The sequence below is a fragment of the Gymnoscopelus microlampas genome (genome assembly GCF_963454915.1).
Source record: "Gymnoscopelus microlampas genome assembly, chromosome: 7".
NCBI lineage: Eukaryota > Metazoa > Chordata > Actinopteri > Myctophiformes > Myctophidae > Gymnoscopelus > Gymnoscopelus microlampas.
In genome coordinates this window covers 17,418,227-17,441,642 of record NC_139944.1, presented here as the reverse complement: position 1 = coordinate 17,441,642, position 23,416 = coordinate 17,418,227, and the positions used below count along the sequence as shown (strand labels likewise).

Below are 23,416 nucleotides of genomic sequence, written 5' to 3'. Positions count from 1 at the left end.
GACCCTTTTAAATTGAGAATGAACTTGCATTTTATAGAATTGAAGTACTTTACTGAGTGTTTTAATTGAGGTGTATATTTATATATTGTCTTGTCTTGAATGTATGCATTGATCCGAGCAAAACGATTTCCCTTGTGGATAATAAAAGACAATGGACATGATCTAATGTAATCTAATAAAATGCTGCTGTATTATGATCCATATCCCTTCACTGCAATAACAACAGACAAAAACTTATTTTGTTTTATATGTTGGGCTATATTTTTTATAATCTATGTAAGCATTACTTAATCCTCTATCATACAAACCAAACCTTTGATGTAATAAATACTATAAATATTCCACTATTCCCAAAGCATTTGTCCATATAAAATGAACAGTGTACACTGCAACGGACTACAATGTTGGACTATACAATCCATCAGTGGCGGCTGGTGGATTTTTCCCCGGGTAGTGCTACACCAAACATTAAGCCAATAACATGTAATATGTTATCACACTAGTTTATTTTGATAGGCCCTGCCCTAGGCTAGTAGTCATTCATTTGTGAAAGACAACTAATGAGCAAAAATTATGATTATGCAGTACTACACCTTTTTGTACTTAGGCTAATAAGCTGTTGAGGGTAACCACCTTAACCTCTAACACTCTGTGGGGTGCGCAGTGCTCTGCCCTTCGGCATTTCTATGATCAGAGGACAGTGAAGAAAGCAGCAATTTAAGATCGCGAGAGACCCAACTCATAACCTCAGCACCTGCTTCAAGGTCCTGCCCTCGAGTAGGAGATATGGGGCCTCTCTATTCAAGAAGGCAAAGGGCAGTGACAGTTTCATCCCCTCCGCCATTAAGCTCCTGAATAAACACAAACCCCCTAATACCTGATACACCTCACCTGGTCGAACTGAACTTGCTGCCCCCCCCCCCCCCCCCCCCCACATGAATATGCGCACACACATGCACACGCATGAAGGCAGGCGCCTGGATGAGCTGGACTCGGTGTGCTATTAGCTTCCATGGACATACATACATACATACATACATACATACATAGGCCTACATACATGCACAACCACACACACATGAAAGCATACACAAACACATTATGAGTGTTCCAAGTGACTGGAGAGGACATTGGTTTCTTTTAAAGACCCTTTTAAATTGAGAATTGACTTGCCTTTTATAGAATTGAAGTACTTTGCTGGGAGTTTTAACTGTGGTGTATATTTATGTATTGTCTTGTCTTGTCTTGAATGTATGCATTGACCTGAGCAAAATGATTTTCCCTTGTGGATAATAAAAGACAATGGACATCTAATCTAATAAAATGCTGCTGTATTATGATGATCCATATCCCTTCACTGCAATAACAACAGACAAAAATGTATTTTGTTTTATAAGTTGGGCTATATAATTTTTTACAATCTATGTATGCGTTACTTAATCCTGAATCACCCTACCCTAAACCAAACCGTTTGTAAATCAGTTGAGAACTTGTGCTTTTCATGCCTCAACAATAAGCTCGGTTTATACTTTGACGCACGAAGGTATCACGCGTCAAACATCGCCGATCAGATGGGCAGGTACAGGATAGGTGGGCAGCACTGGGCACTAGGGACATCTGGGCACCTCGATGTACAATTGGCTATTTTGTCCAAAATGTTAAAAAATGTAATATTTGAAAAATGGTCTTAAGTAATGTAAAGTAGCCTATACATGATGTGAACATGCACGGTACATCATTATCAAACTTACTTTTATCCCACAATGACTGGATATATAGGTTTTGTACCAATTGTAGAAATATTTGACCTTAATTGTCGAATGTTTAAGCATTTTCTAATCATATATACTTTACTTTTACTTTTTTTACATTTTCCGAATATTTCAATTTTTAACATTGTGGAAGATTATACATTCTACTCACTAGTCATTATCATTGACTATATAATATTTACCTTGTCAGTTTGATAATTTAAAATAGAATGTATTTTAGAGTTATATGTATTCAAGGAAGATTTAGTTTGGGAGAGGCCTGCAATCCACAGCTCCTGTATTGGCAACTTGAACAAAAGCACTTAAATGAAACACACCTACAATTAATGTTAATTAACTTCAGCTGTGTTTACATGTTAAAATGGCTGCTGGGTCCATGCAGGAAGTCAGACTCTGCTGTAACTTGTGGATTGAAGGACTGAATCCCCTCCTCTGAGAACAGAAACTTGCATTCAAGTCAAAAACAAACTGTAACAGGCTAAACAGCAGTATTAAGTCAGAGAGCAGCCATGGACTCATTAATTAAGAGGATCTCAAAAGCAAAGGATGAGGTCGTGGCAGCAGTGGAGAAAACCAAGCAGGGAGTGTCTGATGCAGCTGAGAAGACCAAAGATGGCGTTCTCTCTGTCGGTGCGTATTAAGAATCAAAATAAATAAATCAGTAAATAATTCCACCGTCTCAAACCACTTGAACCCTAGTCCTAGCATCCTCCTTTTGGGGGGGGGGGGGGTCACTGAAAAGAATCCCATCTACAAGCTCACAATGCATAGCACAGAGCTTGTACAGACAGTGGAACGGGTGCTCCGACATTAAACGGTAAACCCGAACCAAACCCGCACCCTAACCCTAACCGCACGCGGATGCCACATAGTCGGAGAAAAGGTCTGTCGGATTAACGCATGCCTCCCCAGTGGAACGGCTATTTTCAGTTGAGGTTTGGTGTAGAGACGAAAGAGCCAAAGGTAAACTTTAAGTATTGAGGGTTTAAAGTGTCATAAAACCCCAGGCCGTTTTTTTTTTTTTTTTTTTTTTTTTTTAAACATGGCAGGCTAGTAAGCAACACAGCTGCACCAAACAAATTAATGAGTGTTAGATTTTTATTGTGTCCAGAGCCAAGTACATGCATGCCTATGTTCAAGCACGATAGAAGGTTTGACACACTTAAAATCTAGCCCACCCATTATTCTTGATTAGCTGCAGCTGTGTTTCTTATGTCACTATGCTTTTAAGGTCAGTGTTATACAGCCTGCCATGTTTTTACCCTTCTGTAGTTTTTAACCTGAAGTGGAAGAAAACTACAAAATCGGGTTTCATGCCACAATCACTATTACTGGTGTCATGCAGCTAAGTTAGAAGTAGTTCAAGTAGTTGAACTGATAACGATAAACTTTTACCACAATTAAGTAGATTTCAATTGATTTAGATTTTGACACACTATGACCTCAAATGACAAACTTTAGCTTTTTGTAGTTGTGTAAATTATGTTTCAACTGTACTTCCTGTACATTTTTCGACAGGCACCAAAACCAAGGATGGAGTCACAACAGTTGCAGATGGTGTGTCCCAGGTGGGCGGAGCAGTGATTAACGGGGCTGCTGCTGTGGCCCAGAAGACTGTGGAGGGGGCTGGCAATATTGCTGTTGCCACAGGATTGGTCAAAGAGCCATCAAAACCGGAGGAGGCTGCACCAGTCCAGAATACTGCAGAGTCACCAGTGAAGGAGGCTGCAGCAGTCCCAAATGCAGTCGAGGCACCAGTAAAGGACGCTGCACTAGTCCAGAATGCAGTCGAGTCACCAGCGACAGATGCTGCACCAGTCCAGAGTGCCACAAAGTCACCAGTGAAGGAGGCTGCAGCAGTCCCAAATGCAGTTGAGGCACCAGTAAAGGACGCTGCACTAGTCCAGAATGCAGTCGAGTCAACAGCGACAGATGCTGCATCAGTCCAGAATGCCACAAAGTCACCAGTGAAGGAGGCTGCAGCAGTCCCAAATGCAGTTGAGCCATCAGTAAAGGACGCAGCATGCGAGAATATATAATCGCCATTAGAGAATGCTGAAGCAGTAGCTATTAGAGGATGCCACAGCCTTGCAGAATGTAGTTGTCGCCATGACAACACTGATGCTACGTTTATCTACTCATCTTTTTGTGTACTGTATATTGTCACTGTTGTTGTGGTGCACTATTGAAGTGCTGGGCTTTGTGTATTCTGGGTTTTGTTTACAGGTATATATGCTATGTCCATTTTTAATACCACATGTTATCATTCCTGGCAGAACAGAATAAATATGGAATCAAATTGTGTTTGCCTGAGATGTTGAATAAAATGAAATAACAATGTTCAAGTCTAATTTGATATTTCCTTGATCAAAGTGTTAAAGTGGCCTGCTATGCAGTCCAGCGGGATTGCCAAATGTATGGTAACATTGAGAATAAATTGCCTGTGCTCTTTTCACAGCAATATTATCCACTGTGCTTCATATCCACATTTCTCAACACATGTTAAGACTGTCTGCTCTTGTGAATATAGCTTTAATAGTAAAGAATTTAACAGCACAAATCTTGTCTGGGGGTTCCCTGGCGCAACATATTTTCAGATGCATGGGCCTGTGGCCAAATATTAATTTGGGGCTCCTTGACATGAGGATTGAGAAACATTGTAGATTGACTTACTGTAGCCCTAGTCCAGAGTGTTAGTGCCCTGCCAGGTGCGCTGCTATTCGCATAGACCGGAAATTCCACTGCGTGCGAGATCTCAGTCTTGAGTCAAAATAAACGACTATTTTGCTACGCACTGAAACAAGCAGTTTTGTGTTGAAAGTCTATTCTCCAGGGTGGGAAGCCTCTCGGGACCCCTCCTTCTCTGTATAATACACTTTGGGTAGAAAATAAAATGTCTGCATAATGGCAAATATTTTATTTACTCCACTGTGCCCTCTACAGATCATGTCAATGATAATTTATATTGACCAGAAATATGTTGACCAGACCGCATACTCCCACTAAGACTATTATTTACCTGTCAGTTTTTTTAATGGCTTTTTCAGCCTTTATTGGATAGTATTAGTGAAGAGAGAGACAGGGAATGACACACAGCAAAGGCCGTCGCGCTCGGGACTCGAATCCACGACGCGCTGTCAGGCTACATAGAGCATAAGTGCCCGGACAGCTAAGCCAGCAGACTGGGACGATCATTTTAAATATGGAAAATATATTAAAGTAATATTCATTCAAGGAAGATCTAGGTTTGGGAGAAGTGGTGCCATGCCTGCAATCCACAGCTCCTGTATTATTTGGCAACTTGCTGCTTGTACACAGAAACACTTAAATGAAACACACCTACAATTAATGTTAATTAACTTCAGCTGTGTTTACCTGTTAAAATGGCTGCTGGGTCCATGCTTGAATTCATACTGCTGTACATACCTGTGATTGGTAGTTTGAAGGGCTGAATCCCCTTTGCCTTTTGGAATCACCGCCTCTGAAAACAGAAACTTGCATTCAAGCTAAAAGTAAACTGTAGTAGGCTAAACAGCTGTATTTAGTCCAGAAAGCAGCCATGGACTCATTAGTGAAGGGAATTTCAAAAGCAAAGGATGAGGTGGTGGCAGCAGTAGAAAAAACCAAGCAGGGAGTGACTGATGCAGCTGAGAAGACCAAAGATGGCGTTCTCTTTGTCGGTGGGTAATCAATCTATAAATCAGTAAATCATTCTACCAGTCTTTAACCCTAGTCTTATAGCATCCCTCTCCTGGGGATTGTGAGCATCTCCAGGCTCACAATGCATAGCACAGAGCTTGTACTGTAGATTGGTTATTTTCAGCTGAGAGGTTTGGTATTTTGGCAAGGGAAGCCTTGATACAAGACGGATATGGCCGTATGGTATGTCAGATGACCGTCTTGTGATCAAGGGTAAAAAGGGGCAAAGGTAAAGTTTATTAAGTATTGAGGCTTTAAAGGGCCATGAAACAACTCCAGGCTGATTTTGTAGTTTGTTTTCCAGTTCAGGTAACTACAACAGATTGGCATTGGTAAGCAACACAGCTGCACCAAACAAATTAATTGACACTTAAAATCTAACATGTCCAATTAATCTTGATTAGTTGCAGCTGTGTTGTACTATTAAGGTCATGATTATACAGCCTGCCATGTTTTTACCCTGCTGTAGTTTTTAACCTGAAGTGGAAGAAAAAACTACAAAATCAGCCTATGGGTTCATGCATGCCACATCACTTGAATGCATTGCTGTCAAACATTGGTGTCATGCAGCCAGACTGGCCAATACACTTCTGCCTATAGGCTATGACATGCAAAGTTTGTAGTTAAAACATATTGAACTGATAATGATGAGCTTTGACCTAAATTAATGTAGATTTCAATTGATTTTGACAAATGACATTTAGCCTTTTGTTGTTGTGTGACTTCTGTTTTAACTGTGCTTCATGTGCATTTTTCGGCAGGCACCAAAACCAAGGATGGCATCACAACAGTTGCAGATGGTGTGTCCCAAGTGGGTGGAGCAGTGATTAACGGGGCTGCTGCTGTGGCCCAGAAGACTGTGGAGGGGGCTGGCAATATTGCTGCTGCCACAGGATTGGTCAAAGAGCCACCAAAACCAGAGGAGGCTGCACCAGTCCAGAATACTGCGGTGTCACCAGTAAAGGACTCTGCAGCAGTCCAGAATACTGCGGTGTCATCAGTAAAGGACTCTGCAGCAGTCCAGAATACTGCGGTGTCACCAGTAAAGGATGCTGCAGCAGTCCAGGCACCATTAAATTACGCTGCAGCAGTCAAGACACCAGTAAAGGACACTGCACCTGTCCAGACTGCAGCGGAGTCACCAGTAAAGGACGCTGCACCAGTCCAGAGTGCCACAAAGTCACCAGTGAAGGAGGCTGCACCAGTCCAGAGTGCCACAAAGTCACCAGTGAAGGAGGCTGCACCAGTCCAGAATGCAGTGAAGTCGCCAGCAAAGGACGCTGCACCAGTCCAGAGTGCCACAAAGTCGCCAGTGAAGGAGGCTGCACCAGTCCAGAGTGCCACAAAGTCACCAGTGAAGGAGGCTGCACCAGTCCAGAGTGCCACAAAGTCACCAGTGAAGGAGGCTGCAACAGTCCCGACTGCAGTTGAGTCACCAGTAAAAGACGCAGTGAAGTCATCAGAAGAGGCTGCTGCGCCAGTCAAGTCACCAGTAGAAGGGGCTGCACCAGTCAAGTCCTCAGTAGAAGAGGCACCAGTCCAGAATGCAGTGACGTCACCAGTAAAGGAAACTGCCGCCGTCGAGAATATATAGTCACCATTAGAGAATGCAACATGCTACATTCATCTATGCCATCTTTTTGTGTACTGTATATTGTCACTGTTGTTGTGGTGCACTATTGAAGTGCTAAGGTATTCATTTGTCTATTTTTAATACTGTTAGCATTCCTGGCTAAACAGAATAATAAATATGTAATAAGAGCATGGAATCAAATTGTGGGTTTACCTGAGCTGTTTAATAAAATGACATGACAATGTTCAAGTCTCATTTGATATTTCCTTGATCAAACTGTTCTGCTATGCAGTCCAGCAGTATTGCCAAAATGTATGGTATTATTTACTTAGTTCAGAAGCGCTATGCACGGCAAACCTTTGCGGTGCCAGAGACTTGTTTTATTGATGACGGGAGAGATTGAAAAACCAGGAGGGGCGAAATCCCAAAACGGTTATTTACTAGTGTACAAAACTGACTATTTGTCCAAATGTTTTTTTTTTTTCACCAAGGTCCAAGAGTTTGATAACCTTGAATACATTGGCTGTGCTCACAGCAATATCCACTGTGCTTTAAATATCCCTTTCTCTACAAATCTCAATGTCTTTTGTGACTATAACTTGAATAGTTAGATAAAACAAGAAAATCAACAAATCTTGTATGGGGGTTTATAGCGCAACACATTTTCAGATGCATGTGGCTGTGAATATTGGGGTTCCTTGACATGGAAAACTACTGCTGTGACTATCTCTGTTGATCTCCTTCCCACTTAACCCCCTACCCCTCTTCTTTTTCTCTCTCCCCACTCTTCTTTCTACGGAATTTAACATTGCGATGGGAGTGTTGTACAAAAACGAATTTCACCCACTTTTTTACCTTGTAAACCTGTGATGTGACAATAAACCTGATTCTGATTCTATCAAAGACCTGCTTTTCGCAGCATTTCGCTCAGGCTATAATGAAGCTTTATTTATATAGCACCTTTCGAATCAAAGTGCTTCACAGATAAGCACTTTGTATAAGACCCAACTATATACAAATAAACATGGACAGTGTAATTTTCTGTATGCCTTCATACTTGATTTGCATCAAATAAACTACATAATTAAAGTATGCAGTCCAAGCTTTAGAAATAAAACTAGCCCAAAATGGAAGTTTTAACTCATCAAAATATATTTGTTACAATATGTTTATATGATGCATATCAAGTATGAAGAATTAATGTTTGTTTTTTTACTATAATGGGAGAAACGCCGTGAAAATAGTTGTCTTTCTATGTACTTGCTATGTGCGCATGCGTGAGTTTTTTTGCCACAGCATATCCAGTGGCGTAAAGTAACTACATGTACTCAAGTACTTCTACTCCACTACATCTCAGATGCAAATATTGTACTTTTACTCCATTACTATAAATTGGAAACTTTAATTACTAGTTACTTAGTAGAGTTTTAATATGATTTATTATATTATTACTTTTACTTGTAACAGTTCTACATTCCAGTACTCGATACTTTTACTCAAGTAAAGAAATGCGAGTACTTTTCCCACCACAGTTCATAATATGAGCTAGGGAAAGATGGACGCCAGTGTCTGCGCTCCGCAGGCTGATAATAACAGTATTATTACTACTGCCCCTAACGCGGCCTCGTTACGAGACGCCTGCAAAGTAATAAACACTAACATAGATAGTGCCCAGAATGAAGGTGAGTTTATTTAGAATGCGAGAAAGAGACCAAAAAAAAACCCGAGCCGTACTCCTAGCGATGCTAACGTTAGCTTTCTAGCTAATTGGCTAGCAGTGCTAGCTCCTTAGCTAAACACGCTAACGTTAGCTAGCTAGCCGTCTTGTGTCTGTTGGGGTTTCGTGAAACTGCAAACTCTTTATTTCTCCCACTTCAACCAAGCCTACCTCTTAAATGATTAGCATTTGTCATGTTGAATTGTTATAAATACATTTGTTCTTTCAGTTTGAAAGCCGGCTTTCTAGGCTGCTAATTTTAGCCTGCAAGGCTAACACTGTAAAATCCTGAGCTTTAATTTACAATTTCGAGGATGCTTTCGGGCCCATGTTTGCACTCTTAAGGGTTAAATGAACACTCAGGATTTTACTCTGTAGTCTCAAACTCAGACCCAATGTCAGGCTGTTTGGCAGGCAGCTTGCTGGTCCTAGCCTTGGATCAAGACTATCAGACTCGATACAATACATCTATGATAGTCTTGATCCAAGGCTAAATTGGTCCCTGTTCTCAGAATAGCTAGACTTTAGATTAGTTTTTCCAACATGCAAAGTAAGTACATCAAGGTGTGTTTTAAATGTATCATCTGGATTTCTGAATGAATCAAACACTTAGGTTGATGAAGACATTTTTAATCAGAAACTTAATTGATTCATATTAGAAAAAGTCACTGTGGGTCTGCTTTTGAAGTGATTATTACTGACTGCATCCATTTTTACCATATCTTTGTAATTCAGAATGGCCTCAAACAACCCCAAGTCAGTGATAGAGCAGCCTTCATTATGTGCACTTCTTTTAACACAGCACCACAAGATTAGAACGCTAAAAGGGTGCAAAAGTGGTTTAAGCTGCTGTGGTCATATTTATGGTATTTGCTTCATCCTAAAATGTAGCTTATTTTTTCAAAACGCAGTCAGGGATTTACCAGCTAGTTGAAGTACATATAAGTAATGTTTTACAGAGCATAATGCACTGGATCAGTTTTACTTTACAACCAGTTGAGTGCATTGAGATGCATCCCTCCCAACATAGTCGAAGTCAAGTGCTTCTTTGCTGTGCTACCATATCAAAACAACAGGTTAGCCATTCACACAAATCACATGATAACTTCAGTTATTTTTCTCTCGTTAACTACTGTGTGTGGTAAGTATAGTATTTACTTACAGGAAGATTATGTGAGGATTTATTTGTGTCTGACCATGACCATATTGCAGATGTTGGTTGAAACTGAGCCTTTACTTTCAAGGTACATGGCCAGGACAGTAGAAGCCTAATATTTAATGCTGTATAATGTTTAATTTCAAGTAGTTTTGCGTCAATTAGTAGTTTTCCCCCCTGTATCGTAAAATAGCAAGATTAGAAAGTCCCTATCTCCTATTTTTAACTATGAACCAACTATTATTGATATGATTGCGTAGTTTATCCAATCGTGACAGCTAGGTGCCTCAATTTAAAACATTGTACAATTGTTAGACTGACATTGATTCATTAGATTGCTTAGCCTTGTACCTATCCTCAGGGGGGTAACAGTTCTGTTAACTTGATCACCCCCATTTAGCTTTCTGAAGACTGGTCTAAAATTACAGTGCCTCCATAGTCTACAGCAGTGGTTCTCAAACGTTTTCCATGTCAAGGATCGGCAAAATAATAACTTCATCATGAAGATTTATGTTGTTAAAATGTTTCCAAAATATTCCCAACTTTTCAGATTTTGTCAAGATGTTTTGAAGGCCGATGTATGTAGGATTAAATTGGTTAAACTAATTTGATGCTATATTAAATGTAGGGTAAGTGATTTTCTTTGGTTAAAATAAGTGTTGAATAGCGCTATATTCTAATAGTACTCATTGCCATAGAGCGTTTATTCAGTAATAGGAGTCTCCATGTCTCTCCAGCTCTCTTAAACTGAAAATGTATTTGAATGAATACCAATTGTATCCAATCAGGATAGAGAACTCAGTCAGGATACAGATTAAATAAGTGAAATTGGAAGAAATGACAGAAAAAAGACACAATTGGAGCTGGAACACTATAAAAAAGTTGATAAATGGGTATTCTCTCCCGATTGGCTGAAATTTTGTCACCTACCTGAATATTTATTTTGTGTTTATTAAAGGGATGGGGAGACCCTGTTACTGAACAAACATTATAGCAATGAATACTATCAGAATGTAGTGCTTTAACCTTTTCACAAAAAAACCTTTAGTTGTAATCAAAAAATATCACTTTTTGCTGGGGATCGCCTGGAACCTCCCTCAAGGACCCCTGGGGGTCCCTGGACTCTACTTTGAGAACCACTGGTCTACAGTACCGTTAGAGTTATCAGTATGAGGAAAAAAGCCAAAAGACTTGCGATATTCATTTAAAAAAAAGATTATTGATGTAGAATCTTTTTTAAATATTCTTTACAGGAATGAGTTTACATCAGCAGACCGTTACCAAACTTTTTAGCTGGAGACCCAAAAGAGAAATTTGAGAAACAAACTAGTGAAAATAGCCGATCTACAAGCTCGGTTATTTTCACTACTTCTTAAGTGTTTTTTTCTCCCTCTAATCAATGGATTTTGTTTGTATTTATATATATATATATATATATATATATATATATATATATATATATATATATATATATATATATATATATATATATATATATATATATATATATACTTATATATATATATATATATATATATATATACTTGTTTTAATGGAATTCTTTAGAAAAACGTTTGAATTTGTGCTTGAACTTTAAAAAAAAAAAAAGAGAATTTTTGGGAAATGTTTTGAAAATCTTTGGAAAAAATAATAAACAAAATGTAGGAAACAAAAAATAAAGGGGTATTTACTCGCGAGTCGTCGCAACCCATAAAAATTGGTCCCCGACCAACTTTTTGGGAAACAGTGGTTTACGTGATCTAATAAATAATTAATTGTATTATAAATGACAGCATAATGAAGGCTTAGGGGCGCACTTTACAAAATAATTGTTGGCTTAGCCTAATTCAGTGCAGGATGAGAAGACTGGATTAGACGGAAAATGTAACATGTCCCTTTTAATTGAGGAATTTAACAGTCCTATATTTTGTGATAAGATGTAAAAGGTTTTTAAGTAAGGTTTTGTGTTACAGGTACAGGAGTCTAGATAAGGGTACACAGATACTTGGAAAACAATCATTGTGTGGCCAATGTTTCAAAACTATTCATTTTGTGATATTCAGACACATTTGAACAAATTCCCCAAACACACACAAACACTGCTAAAATACATGTATAGACAATTTAAGCTATTTAAATATTATTGATGAGAATTTTTGAAAAGTGGTCTAATGAATTCCTAATATGTTAAGTTAGTAGTTGTTATGCACTTTGTTCTATGACCATGACCATGAACTGTTACACGGTAGAAACCTCTTAATTTACCCATTCTGTAACTCCCAAGAGTGCGAATGGAACCAAATGGATCCTTACAGGTCCATTTGGTTCCATTTGTACATCCGCATTTAATGAACACTCATCTTACTGTGTATTCACTGTGACACTGTTTTGTATGTTGACAGTTTCTAGTGCCACCACAGGAGACAGTGAGCAGCAGCTCCTGAAGGGTCTCCTCACCGATGATTACTGCCATGTGTGTGAGGCCATTCTGCTGTTCGAATCTCAGAGGCAGGCCCACTATGAGGTGGGACACTATGAGCTATCCTAGGACTGGGCGATATGGCCCAGTCCTATTTAAAACAAATGTCTATTTTCACTATTTTTGCACGCCACCATTGTACTGAATTATACAGGGCTTAAAGGGATTGTTCACCCCTATGAATTACACACCCCATGAAGCCTTGAATTCATGCAGATTTTGTTTGTTTTTGTCGCATTCCTAAGCCAATAATTTGATGACCGGCGGAAAGATGCTAATGTCTCCGGTAGGAAAAATTCTGAATTCAAGTCTCCATGGGGTGTGTAATCGATTGGAAAAAAGTCATTTTGGGGGCGAACTATCCCTTTAAGTGGCTAATCGTTTTAGTCATATATCCATTTGTTGATATATGACCTTTTTTCTTATTATCACGTAACCCTGTTTCTCGATGAATCAATTAAACCTACGATTAAGTTGGCTATTGGTTCTAAATTTCTGTTTCAATATATGCATGTATAATTTCTCAGCCCTACTATGAGCATTGTCAGAAATCCGATGTTGCAGATGTTTTGTTCCTGTAACGTACCGTAACCATTCTTTTCTCCTGTGTAGGGTAAAAAACATGCCCAGAAAGTCAGGCTGTACCTGCAGACCAAGAGAGCTGAGAAGATGAATAAAGACTCTGTTGGCGTGATGATGATGGTTGGTATTGCATCATCGCTCTGCTGCATTTGATTTCTCAACCAAGTGTGTTGTCTTTATATAGAGGAGCTTGTCCCTCGTTAAACCAATTCTATGCCTTTTGTTTTGAACAGAGGACACTGGCTACAGACAAGGATCGTTTCTGTGAGTTATGCAACATGGTGTTCAGTTCCCACGTGGTGGCTCGCTCACACTATGATGGCAAGGTCCACGCCAAAAACCTGCGCAAACAAGGTCTCCAGCCCCCAGGCAAGTGCAGGTTGAATTTAATTTCTACTTGAATTGACATCATACTAGGTCAATGCCTTTTGGGAACGCATGCCTCTTGGGTTATGCAAACCCATTGTACCCATTGTCAGAGTACTTAGTGCAGTGCCCATTAACGGTGTTGGAATTTCAGTATTGGACAACCGCTGGTCAAACCAAATTCCGACTCGGCACAACACACCCTCGATTCCACGGCGCTAATACACGCCAAGTCGATCGGCTATACGTTATGCATGAGATAAACACACACACATATTCCCATGTATTATAGATATATTCAAATTTGACTTTGTTGCGTTTTCCGTAGTTCACAGTGGCGATGAATGGTGCTATCGCCATTTATTGATGTGGCATGCACATTTTGACATGGCATTAATGACCCCCACCCCCATTGCATGTATAGACAGCCCATTTCCAAAGAACCTGGAGATGACAGCTCCATCAGCTCTGACCCAGGTTGCGGATCAGAAATTTGCCAGAGATGCAGCAGAGCCCCAGGACCCTGCAGGTACCACCACATCCACCTCAGAAGTGGATCTCAAGGACCCCGGCAAGTACTGTGCCATGTGTGCTGCCTCGTTCAACAACCCCCAGATGGCCATGCAGCACTACAACGGACGCAAACACCAAAGGAATAAAGCCAGGCAGGATCTGCTCAAAGAGCTGGGAGAAGACGCTGAGCAAGGTGGGCCAAACTTATATAATTTAGTTTTGAGTCAATGGTTCTCAAAGTGGGGTCCAGGGATCCCCATGGGTCCTTGAGGGGGTTCCAGGGGGTCATTAGCAAAATTGGTTAATATAGCATCAAAACCATTTTTAACAACTTTAACCCTATATACATTGGCTTTTTGAAAATGGCCGACATACAAGCACAACGCTTGTTGAAAAAATGTTTTTTAAACGTTTTAATACTTTTCATTCATTTTACACAACACAAATCTTGCACGAGGGTCCCTGGAACAAAATATTTTCAGATGGGGTGTCCGCTGCTAAATACACATTAATTTGGTGGTCCTTGACATGAAAAGGTTTGAGAACCACTGGTTTAAGTAATGAAGTCAAAGTAATGTATATAGGTGAATGAAAGTGCTTGAGGATTTTGTTTTATGTTTTCTCAAACCCTCTGTTTTTCCCGCTGTCTCGTGTGTAGCCAACTCCCTGATGTGTCAGATATGCAGCGTTCAATTCTGCTCGGTGGAAATGTTCCAGGCCCACATGCAGGGAAACAAACATCAGACCAAGTAAGCTCAAGGAAATGTAGCCTGGCACGTGGATTCACTCTCACGTCCCTCCCGAGGAACGTGAGAGTGAACCTTCAGGGCCACTTATTATGGTGCAATTAGCGGAGCAATTCTCAATAACTGAAATGTCAGTCCTTTGTTATTTACTGTACTCAGTCAATAGCAACAGCAGAATAAGCCAATAAACCATTGGTAAAATAGTGGCGCCAGGTTGCGTCGTGGTTAAGTGGTTAATTCCTGTTAATGCTTTACCTCCACCAGGGAGAAGAAGGTCAGCGATCTGCACAAGTCCCAACCCAAAGTCTACAACTCCTATGATGACGAGCTGGCCAATTACATCCGGGTCCAAAAGGCCCGCGGACTCATACCGAAGACCAACGTCCCTCTAGGCGACAGACATAAGGAGGGAGAGGAGGGGGGCGAAGAAGACGAAGGTGGTTGTCTGCAACCCACCAATCTGAGGCCAATTCTCCCTCCGGGCATCCTCCCTCCTCTTCCTCCTCTCCACCCAGGCACCAACTACCCAGGAGCTATCTGGTGCCCTCAGTATCCAGGCCCTCTCACTAAATATAGTTACCGGGGAGAGTCCTTCCCTTCTGACGCCCAGGTCACAGGTCACTGGTCACCGGGCCTCACCAGGCCGAGGCGGAGGCGCAGGGAACGCTCGAGCTCTTCATCTTCCTACACCAGCTCCTCCTCCTCATCCTCCTCATCTTCCTCCTCCTACAGCAGCAGCAGCACGAGCGACAGCGAAGACAGACGCCACCGGAAGAGGAAGAGGAGGATGATGATGATGAGGAAGAGGAGGGGGGCGCGAGAGGAAGGTTCCGCCGAGGAGGAGAGGAGGAGGAGACAACAACGAGGGAAGAGGGTAAGAGGTGACGGTGACTCGGAGGAGAGGAGAGGCCGGGGGGAGGAGGCGCAGTCTGAAGGAGAAGAGAGGAGGAGGAGGAAGAGAGAGAGACAGAAAGACGGAAGAGAGAAGGACAGAAATCCCAGCAAGAGGAGAAGGCCAGAGGAGGAGCGATTGCGGGGGGTGGAGGGTGAGGGTGAGGAAGAGCGAGTGGATAAGGCGGCAGAAGTGGAGATTGCAGACGAGGTGGCGGAGGAAAAAGACGGGAGCGGGCTTTTGGCATCTACAGCTGAGAGCGCCGTTGATCCCAGCGAGAGAGAGCAGGCCAAGACCTTCAAACCCAAACATAGGAAAGAGAAGAGGAAGGGGAAAGTGGACACCAGGACAGAAGAGGAGAAGCTATGGGACGAATCCATCCTTGGCCTTTGAACTCCAGTTGCACACCTGGTTTAAAGGGATATTTCACTTTAAAACATGTTTAGGGTCATGTTAATGTCTACTCAGGCTTTTGTTAGCACCCCAGACTGTTTTGGGAAAATGAAAATAAATAAAATAAAAAAGCAATTGGAAAAAGTACGGCCCCCTCACGCATTAGAAGGAAAATATCAGTTACCAGAATCAAAGACGGGTGTTTCTGAAGAATCTATCATAGTTAAAATTGAATCAAGCAACTTAAAAACTGTCTGGGGTGCTAACAAAAGCCTGAGTAGATGTTAAAATGACCCCAAACATGTTTGAAAGTGAAATATCCCTTTAAAAGGATCCCTGGCTAATAAGCAAAATATGCCTTAATACGTTATAATTGCCCTCTGTAACTAAAATTAAAAACACCTTAAATATTTTATTGATTTGATAAAAAGTTCATCTTTTACTCAAGCGGGACAAAGTTGATGATGTAATTTGTGAATGTGTGGTCCAGCCCTATGGAATGTACAGAATGCATGTGCTAATAAAACATTATTTAAAATATTGTTTTGATGTTCATATTAGGAAGTATTATGTAGTTTTCTTATTCAGACATGCTAATAACATTGCTTGGGGCTGGACCACACATGGACAAATGACATCAACTTGCGACGGGCGTCCCCCTTGAGTAAAAGATTGAACTATTTATAAAAATAATTAAAATATTTCAGGTGTTTTTAATTTTTGTTATAGAGGGCAATTATAATATATTAAGGCATATTTGGTTTATTAGCCAGGGATCCTTTAAAGCGTTGTTTAGGCGTAAACACAAAGTTAACGCAACGCATGACATTTCAGAAGGAAAAAAACAGTAACATTTAAAGCTATACTAAGTTAATAAGAACACTAGTAAATAAGAACTATATACACCGATAACATAGGAAAGACATCATTCTCAGCAGGCATGCTAGCTGGCTAGCCATGTTTTGTTCTTTTTTTGTTATGATTGAACTGAGTTTCAGCTCGTGTTGGGGCTGAAGGGTCTTACATACCTAAAATAATGTACTGCGTCTTTCCACATGAGTATACACACTGTAAATGGCTGGTATAATATCCAACACCCAATATTAGATTTTTTTCAAAGCAGTCTTGCCACTTGTCTCAGAGTAAAGCCATTTTCAGTTGTGCCACTGTGTTCCTGTGATTTCATGGCTTGTGATCCCTTTAACAGCCTGTGGGTGGTGCTGTTGAACTTCAAACTGAGTGTGTTACCCATTAAGACCTGAAGCCAATTCTACAAATGTCTCCTCAAACAGTTTTATGAAAAACGTATGTTTCTATATCAGTGGTGCTCAATCTTTTTCATGTCAAGGACCCCCAAAATTATATGTATTTGGCCACCGACCCCCATCTCAAAATATTTAGTTCTAGGGACCCCCAGAAGCAAAGATTTGAGTTAAAAATATTCGCTTTAAAATAATATATATATTCTGATTTTCACACATTTTCACGATTTTTCAAAAAAAGCAGATATACAAGCTCGTAGCGTGGCACTCGGTGCCGCACTACGAGCTTGTATATCTGCTATTTTTGAATAGCCAAATGTGTAAAATAATGCTTTTTAGCTCAAATCAAAAAGTAACACAGATGCGTTCCAGGTCTTAGTGGGTTAAGACCTGAGGCAGATTCTACAAATGCCGTCTAAAAGTAGTTCAAGATTTTTAAAAAATGTTCAAAAATAGCAGATGTACACGCTCGCTTGTAGATCTGCTATTTTTGAATAGCTAACGCTAAAATCTAAAATGACAGGGATGCTTTCCTGGTTTTAATGGGAGGATTTGTCTGTATTTGGGATGTTTGTGCACTTATAAACAGCTCAAATCAATATGATTTATAGATGAGGCTCTTGGGTACTATTGGGGTGTAGTGTAATGTTAATAGTTCATGCAAGTGTTGGAAAACCCTGTTCTATACAGGTAATGTTTTGCCTTAATGCATACTTTTATATGAGACCACGAGAGTGCTGAGGGATGCCATACACGGTTTTATTCACATCGCAAGTGTGAACGTGTTTGTGTTTTTTGGGGTTAGCCAGGTGCAAGTGTTGAAACGAGGACACATCACACACTCCAAATTACATTTTCAGATGCATGTAATGCATAGCAATAAGGTGAATAGCGATAGCTGGAACAATGTTTTTTTTTATTATAGATATATATACGATTTTGGGTCATTTTGGAAAAAAATACGTATAAATGGTCTAAACTATGGACGTTATGATTCATATGTGGTGTATAGTCTTCAACTGAGATCCTTCATACCAGACTTGTTCATAATCAGTGTCCATGCCATGGCTTGTTGAGACAGGAGAGTTCCAAGTTGTAATAAATATGTGTCTGTAAAAAGAGAAGTTGATGTACTCTTTGCAAAGTTGGTAAGAAAATATCTTAAGGATATATTTTTTTTTCTCCAGTCTTATCCCACTGGAGAGAAATTTGGAGTCGGGTTTGGTCTGAATACAAACAATACACAGACATTTAAAACTGTACAACAGGTGGAATACACAGTCCTCAGCAGCAAACAAGAATCATGAAGCTCATAATAAAACATGGCAGACGCCAGACGGCATGCACAGTCATATGGAGGACTTACTCATTTTGCCTTTTAGTGGTGGAAAGTTACTAATTACTAAGTTTTAGGTATTTGTATTTTACCTTATACAGTACTTTACATCGTAGAGGCCAGCGTTGTACCTTTTACTGCACTATAACTATTTGAGTTGTAGCTTTAGTTAACTAGTTGCTTTGCAGATTTATATTATTAATACAAGACATTCATTAACTGATCAATAATTATGTATGATAGGTTAAAGCTACCCAAAGCCACAAAGTAATATAAAATCAACCCAACCTTTACCAGCTGCAACATTTAAGTGTTAAACCCATGAATCCATTATTACTAATAACTATCCAATAATGTGATTGTGAAATTCTGCACGAGTAGTTTTGTTTGGTACCGTAATGTTGATGCAAATACTTGTGTACTTTTATTTTAGTAACATTTTGAATACTCTAACTTGTTTTTACATTGTGGTATTGCTTAAAGATACATTTGTCATTGCAGGTTTAACTACTGTTAAAAATCAAAACATCATCCTCCTCCTGTAGCCAACAGTATTGAGATCTGAAAGGAAGACGGACCCTTGAATGACAAGCAAGTTAAGGTGCATTTTGTGTTAATACGTGGAAACAATGTTTATATATATATCTCAGAGGCAAATTTGGCCATTTTACCCAACTGTACCCAAGCTTTGACAGCTTTCGTTATTGGTGACTTTGCTATTTAGATTTTAAAACATAATTAACTAATCAATTATGTATTATTATATGTTAAGCTAACCAGCAGCACATAAAGTAATTAAAATCAGCCCCACCTACACCAGCTACAACATTAATGTGATGTACACATTAACGCATTACTAATTACAATTCAATATGATAGCAAAATGTTCTTTTGCATAATGAGTACTTTTACTAGTATATCTTGATGCCAATACTGTTGTACATTTTGGCTACTCAAGACACTTTTTGAATAGAGGACTTTTACTTATCTGCATTAAAGGAGTAGTTCACCCAAAAAAATACTTATTTTCTATCAATTACACACCCCATGAAGCCTTGAATTCATGGAGATTTTTTTGTTCTTGTCGCATCCCTAAGCCAATAATTCGATGACTGGGTGGCTGCTTAGTAGAGACTCACTCTGCCAGTCATCAAATTAATGGCTCAGGAATGGGACAAAAACAAAAAAAATCTCCATGAATTCAAGGCTTCATGGGGTGTGTAACTGATAGAAAATAAGTAATTTCTTGGTTGAACTACTCCTTGGAAACAAGACCGCAAGGACTTTCATGAACGACCTGTTAAAAGGAATTATCCATATCCTTTAAGTAGCAATCTAATATAGCCTACTTTAACCATTTATCTTAGTCTTCATGGAAGATGCCCTGAAATGACAACATAGCAGGAGCTCCAACTTCTGGTTGGAGTGGTTCTTGAAGGGGGTCCCCAGTAAAATGAGTTGATATATAATAGCATCAGAATTAGTTCAACCACTTTAACTCTACAGTATATACAGTACATTGAATGCCATGGCTATTTGAAAATAGCCGATGTAGAAGCTCATAAGTTGAAAAATGTGGAATATTATTTGAAACATTTTAACAGCACAAATCTTGTATGAGGGTCAGCCAAACACACAACAATTTGTTTTTTTTTTTACATGAAAATGTTTGAGAAACACTGCTTTAAAGAACTACTGTGCCGTAGATGAGTGGCATAAATGTTTTTTTATGTGCTTTTGTCTTAAAATGCCAAAAGCAATGTGCGTGACAGTTTTGAAACATTGGAGCATCAAAGCAGAGACACCAACAAAGGCGTTGGAGCCCAGAGAGAGAGAGAGAGCTGTAGAACGCTGCCGTGAAGTGAAGCCCCCCGAGATGAGATCTCCTGTTTTCAAAGAATCCTGTGGTCGTTGTGTTCCATGTCACTCGAACCCTCGACCCCCGTACAGCTACACACCGCTCCCACATCCTCCACTTTCAAGACCCCCCCGTCTCACCATTCTATACCATCAACTAAGCACACACATTTCACCAAGAAAATGTTAGAATACAGTGGTTGTCAAACGTTTTCATGTCAACGACCCCAACATTTATTTTCTATTTGGCATGTGAAAATATTTGATGCCAGGGACCCCCATACAACATTTGTGTTGTTAAAACACTCAAATGTTCCAAATTTGTCATATTTGTTTGAAAATAGATCTACAAGCTTGTGATGTGACACGTTGTGAACTTGTAGATCAGCTAATTTCAAATAGCCAATGTATAATGTATATATGGTTAAAGCGGTTCAACTGATTTTGACGCTAATTTTGCTGGGCACCGGCTGGAACCCCCTCGAGGAGGCCTGGGGGTCCCCGCTTTGAGAATCACTGTTATAATTTATGGTGTCATATTAAAAAAAAATACTAATTCAATTTAGCATTTATATAGTTTAGCCTGTACAATACAATACATTATGACATAATTGGGTGATTCACAAAGATGGACAATGCATCAATCAACAGCACATAAACTTCTTTAAAAGAAAATATGTCCCCTGAAGGAAGTCAGACGATCGAAATTAGCCATTGATTGGAAATCTACACAGTAAAATGGTAGGTTTCAACACACACTTTCAGAGTAAAAAAAAAAACACAATTAAAACTGGGGATTGCTGTGTAAAATATTTAATGTTCTTTGTCTGATACTTGGCAATCCACTGATTTGACATCACCTCTTAGGTAAGAAAACAGCCACATGTGAGAAGAATATAGAGCTATTAAACACTTGTTTGTCTTAAATAAAAAGCACCCTACCTTTAATGTATTTAATTGTATTACATGGAAGGGAAACTGGTGAATGCTGCATTAAAAGTTGGTGTTTTGGTTTGCAGACCTACATACGATACAATAGTTTAAGCTCACATAATGTACTTTGTCTCAAGTGTGCCATGTGATATGTATGCTTCTTCAAGACAATTCGGAGAACAAATGTTATCTCAGTATTGTTTTTAATAAGGTCTGTAGACCTTTTCATACAGATTAAGTCACCATGTAAGGCTGTTGTGTATTTTTGGTCATGTGCATTTGGAGTCCTACTACTGTATGTATGGAGGTAGCCTGTAGCTCCACTTTTTGGATGTCTTTGAAACTACATTAGAGTTTAGAGAATAGTATGCATTGTTAAAGTTATAATGTATCTAAATCATCCAGGTATTCTCATATTCAGTCAATTGTTAAGCATATACGAGGCATTGCTATTCTGTTTCTCACAGTAATTTGACTTTGATTCAGTTGAAATGGGGAGTGTAGAAAAGTGCTTTTCTTCATGGAAATAATGAAGAGCCCAAGTGAACATTTCTTATAAAACACATTTTATTTTTGTGTCTGAATGCAGGGAATTACTTTTGCTTTTGTATAAGATACGAAAGCAACATTCTGATTCGATAAAATACATACATATGATAGTCTTGATCCAAGGCTAAGAATGACCCAAACTGGTGTAACCAAAGGCCTTGGTTGTTCAAAATATTATATTTGCAATTGAGCTATAGTTGCACCATTCAAAGTCCTTTTGAAATGAAGCCATCACCTCTTGGTGCTCATGGAAGCAATCATACCCTGGAAAAACTAAAATAGAGAGACATTAGCCTACTGTATAATGTCATCTTTTGCACGTGCCTGTTTGTTTCTTCCTCTTGGTTCAAATGTACTGACAGCCTCTGTCACTAAGCATTCCGCATCTCCTTGCCAATCTTGTAGCTGAGGTCGAGGATCTTGCTCCAGTCAATCTTGGTGCGTGTGACTGGGAGCTGTCTACGTAAGTCTTTGAATGTGGTGTCGGACATGGTTTGATAGTTCTCACTGATGGCCATCTGGTATTCATTCTCTGCATCCTCAACAATTTTCACGAACTCCTTTGCTGTTTGATTCTCGTTAGATATGGTCAGTGCTTCCTTAACATCTTTACGGCTGACAAGCTGGACATTTCCATCCTCATAGTAATGTACCTGTATTTTCAGGACTCCTCTCACTTGCGCTTTAGATTGGGAAATGCTAAACTTCCATTCAGACCGACATCGACCATTCCAGAAGTTTTTAGGTTGAAACTGATGACCCTCAATACACGCAATAATGGTCTGCTGGCCATCACTCGTTTTCCCATAAACAGTGCAGACTCCACCAGGGTAGTGCTTCTTGACGTAGGCCCTCAGTGCAGCATCACAAGCATCTCTCCATGGCCCAAGGGTTGCCTCGCCTTCATGGGACTGGGGGTCACTGGCCTCCTTGCTCAGGTGGTCAAACTTGAAGGACACCTTGTTGTATGGATCAAAGAAGCGCCCATTGCCCAGGTCTCCATGCTCCGTGATCAGCACCTGATCTTTATAGCCATCAATTTTGGCAAGAGTGAACTGATCCATGATGTATTGAGCGAACACAATTAGATGCACACACATCAAGGAAAGACTGGATACTGAAGGTACTGCAAAAACTGCACTGAATGTGATTTCTCTACTGTGGCAGGAGGTGAAACTAATCACATCAATTGGCCCTGGTTAGGTGGGATGTACCATTAGAAATGGTAGAAATGGGGAGAAGAAAGGGCCATGATACTGACATGGGCTGTACCATTAGAAAGGGGGGGCAACAGTAGGGCCCTTTGAACAAGCTTATTAGGAGGGAGCCTGATACAGTTGAACAATTAAATAATATGGTGGCTACAATAAATGAGGGTAAACAAAGAAACAAAATAAGACACATAAACAAACAAGTACATTCCACATCCATACACATATAGACACATTTTCACAAATCCCAATCTAGTAAAAAGTAACCATATCCATAATATATTTGCAGTGGTATGCCCGCCAGGCTCTAGACCCACAAACACACCACCACCCACAAGGCTCAAGCCTACAGTGTGTCCCTACAGGTCTACTCTAGAGTC

The 23,416-nt window shown here is 39.9% G+C and overlaps 2 protein-coding genes across 2 annotated transcripts; one reads left to right on the top strand and one right to left on the bottom strand.

Annotated features, from left to right (window-relative positions):
- The first annotated feature begins 8,594 nt into the window (after positions 1–8,594).
- zmat1 (zinc finger matrin-type 1) lies at positions 8,595–17,355 on the top strand. The gene is made up of 7 exons (XM_084062947.1): positions 8,595–8,726; positions 12,320–12,441; positions 13,009–13,098; positions 13,212–13,351; positions 13,773–14,050; positions 14,516–14,606; positions 14,868–17,355. Exons 1-7 carry the CDS (start codon positions 8,600–8,602, stop codon positions 15,886–15,888), a joined length of 1,869 nt encoding a protein of 622 aa, XP_083919073.1. The 5' UTR covers positions 8,595–8,599; the 3' UTR covers positions 15,889–17,355.
- A 4,841-nt stretch (positions 17,356–22,196) lies between these two features.
- Positions 22,197–22,925, bottom strand: LOC311048480 (F-actin-capping protein subunit alpha-1-like; the record flags this gene model as incomplete). Its single annotated transcript, XM_084061739.1, has 1 exon — positions 22,197–22,925. One exon carries the CDS (start codon positions 22,923–22,925, stop codon positions 22,197–22,199), a length of 729 nt encoding a protein of 242 aa, XP_083917865.1.
- Between the last annotated feature and the right edge of the window lie 491 nt (positions 22,926–23,416).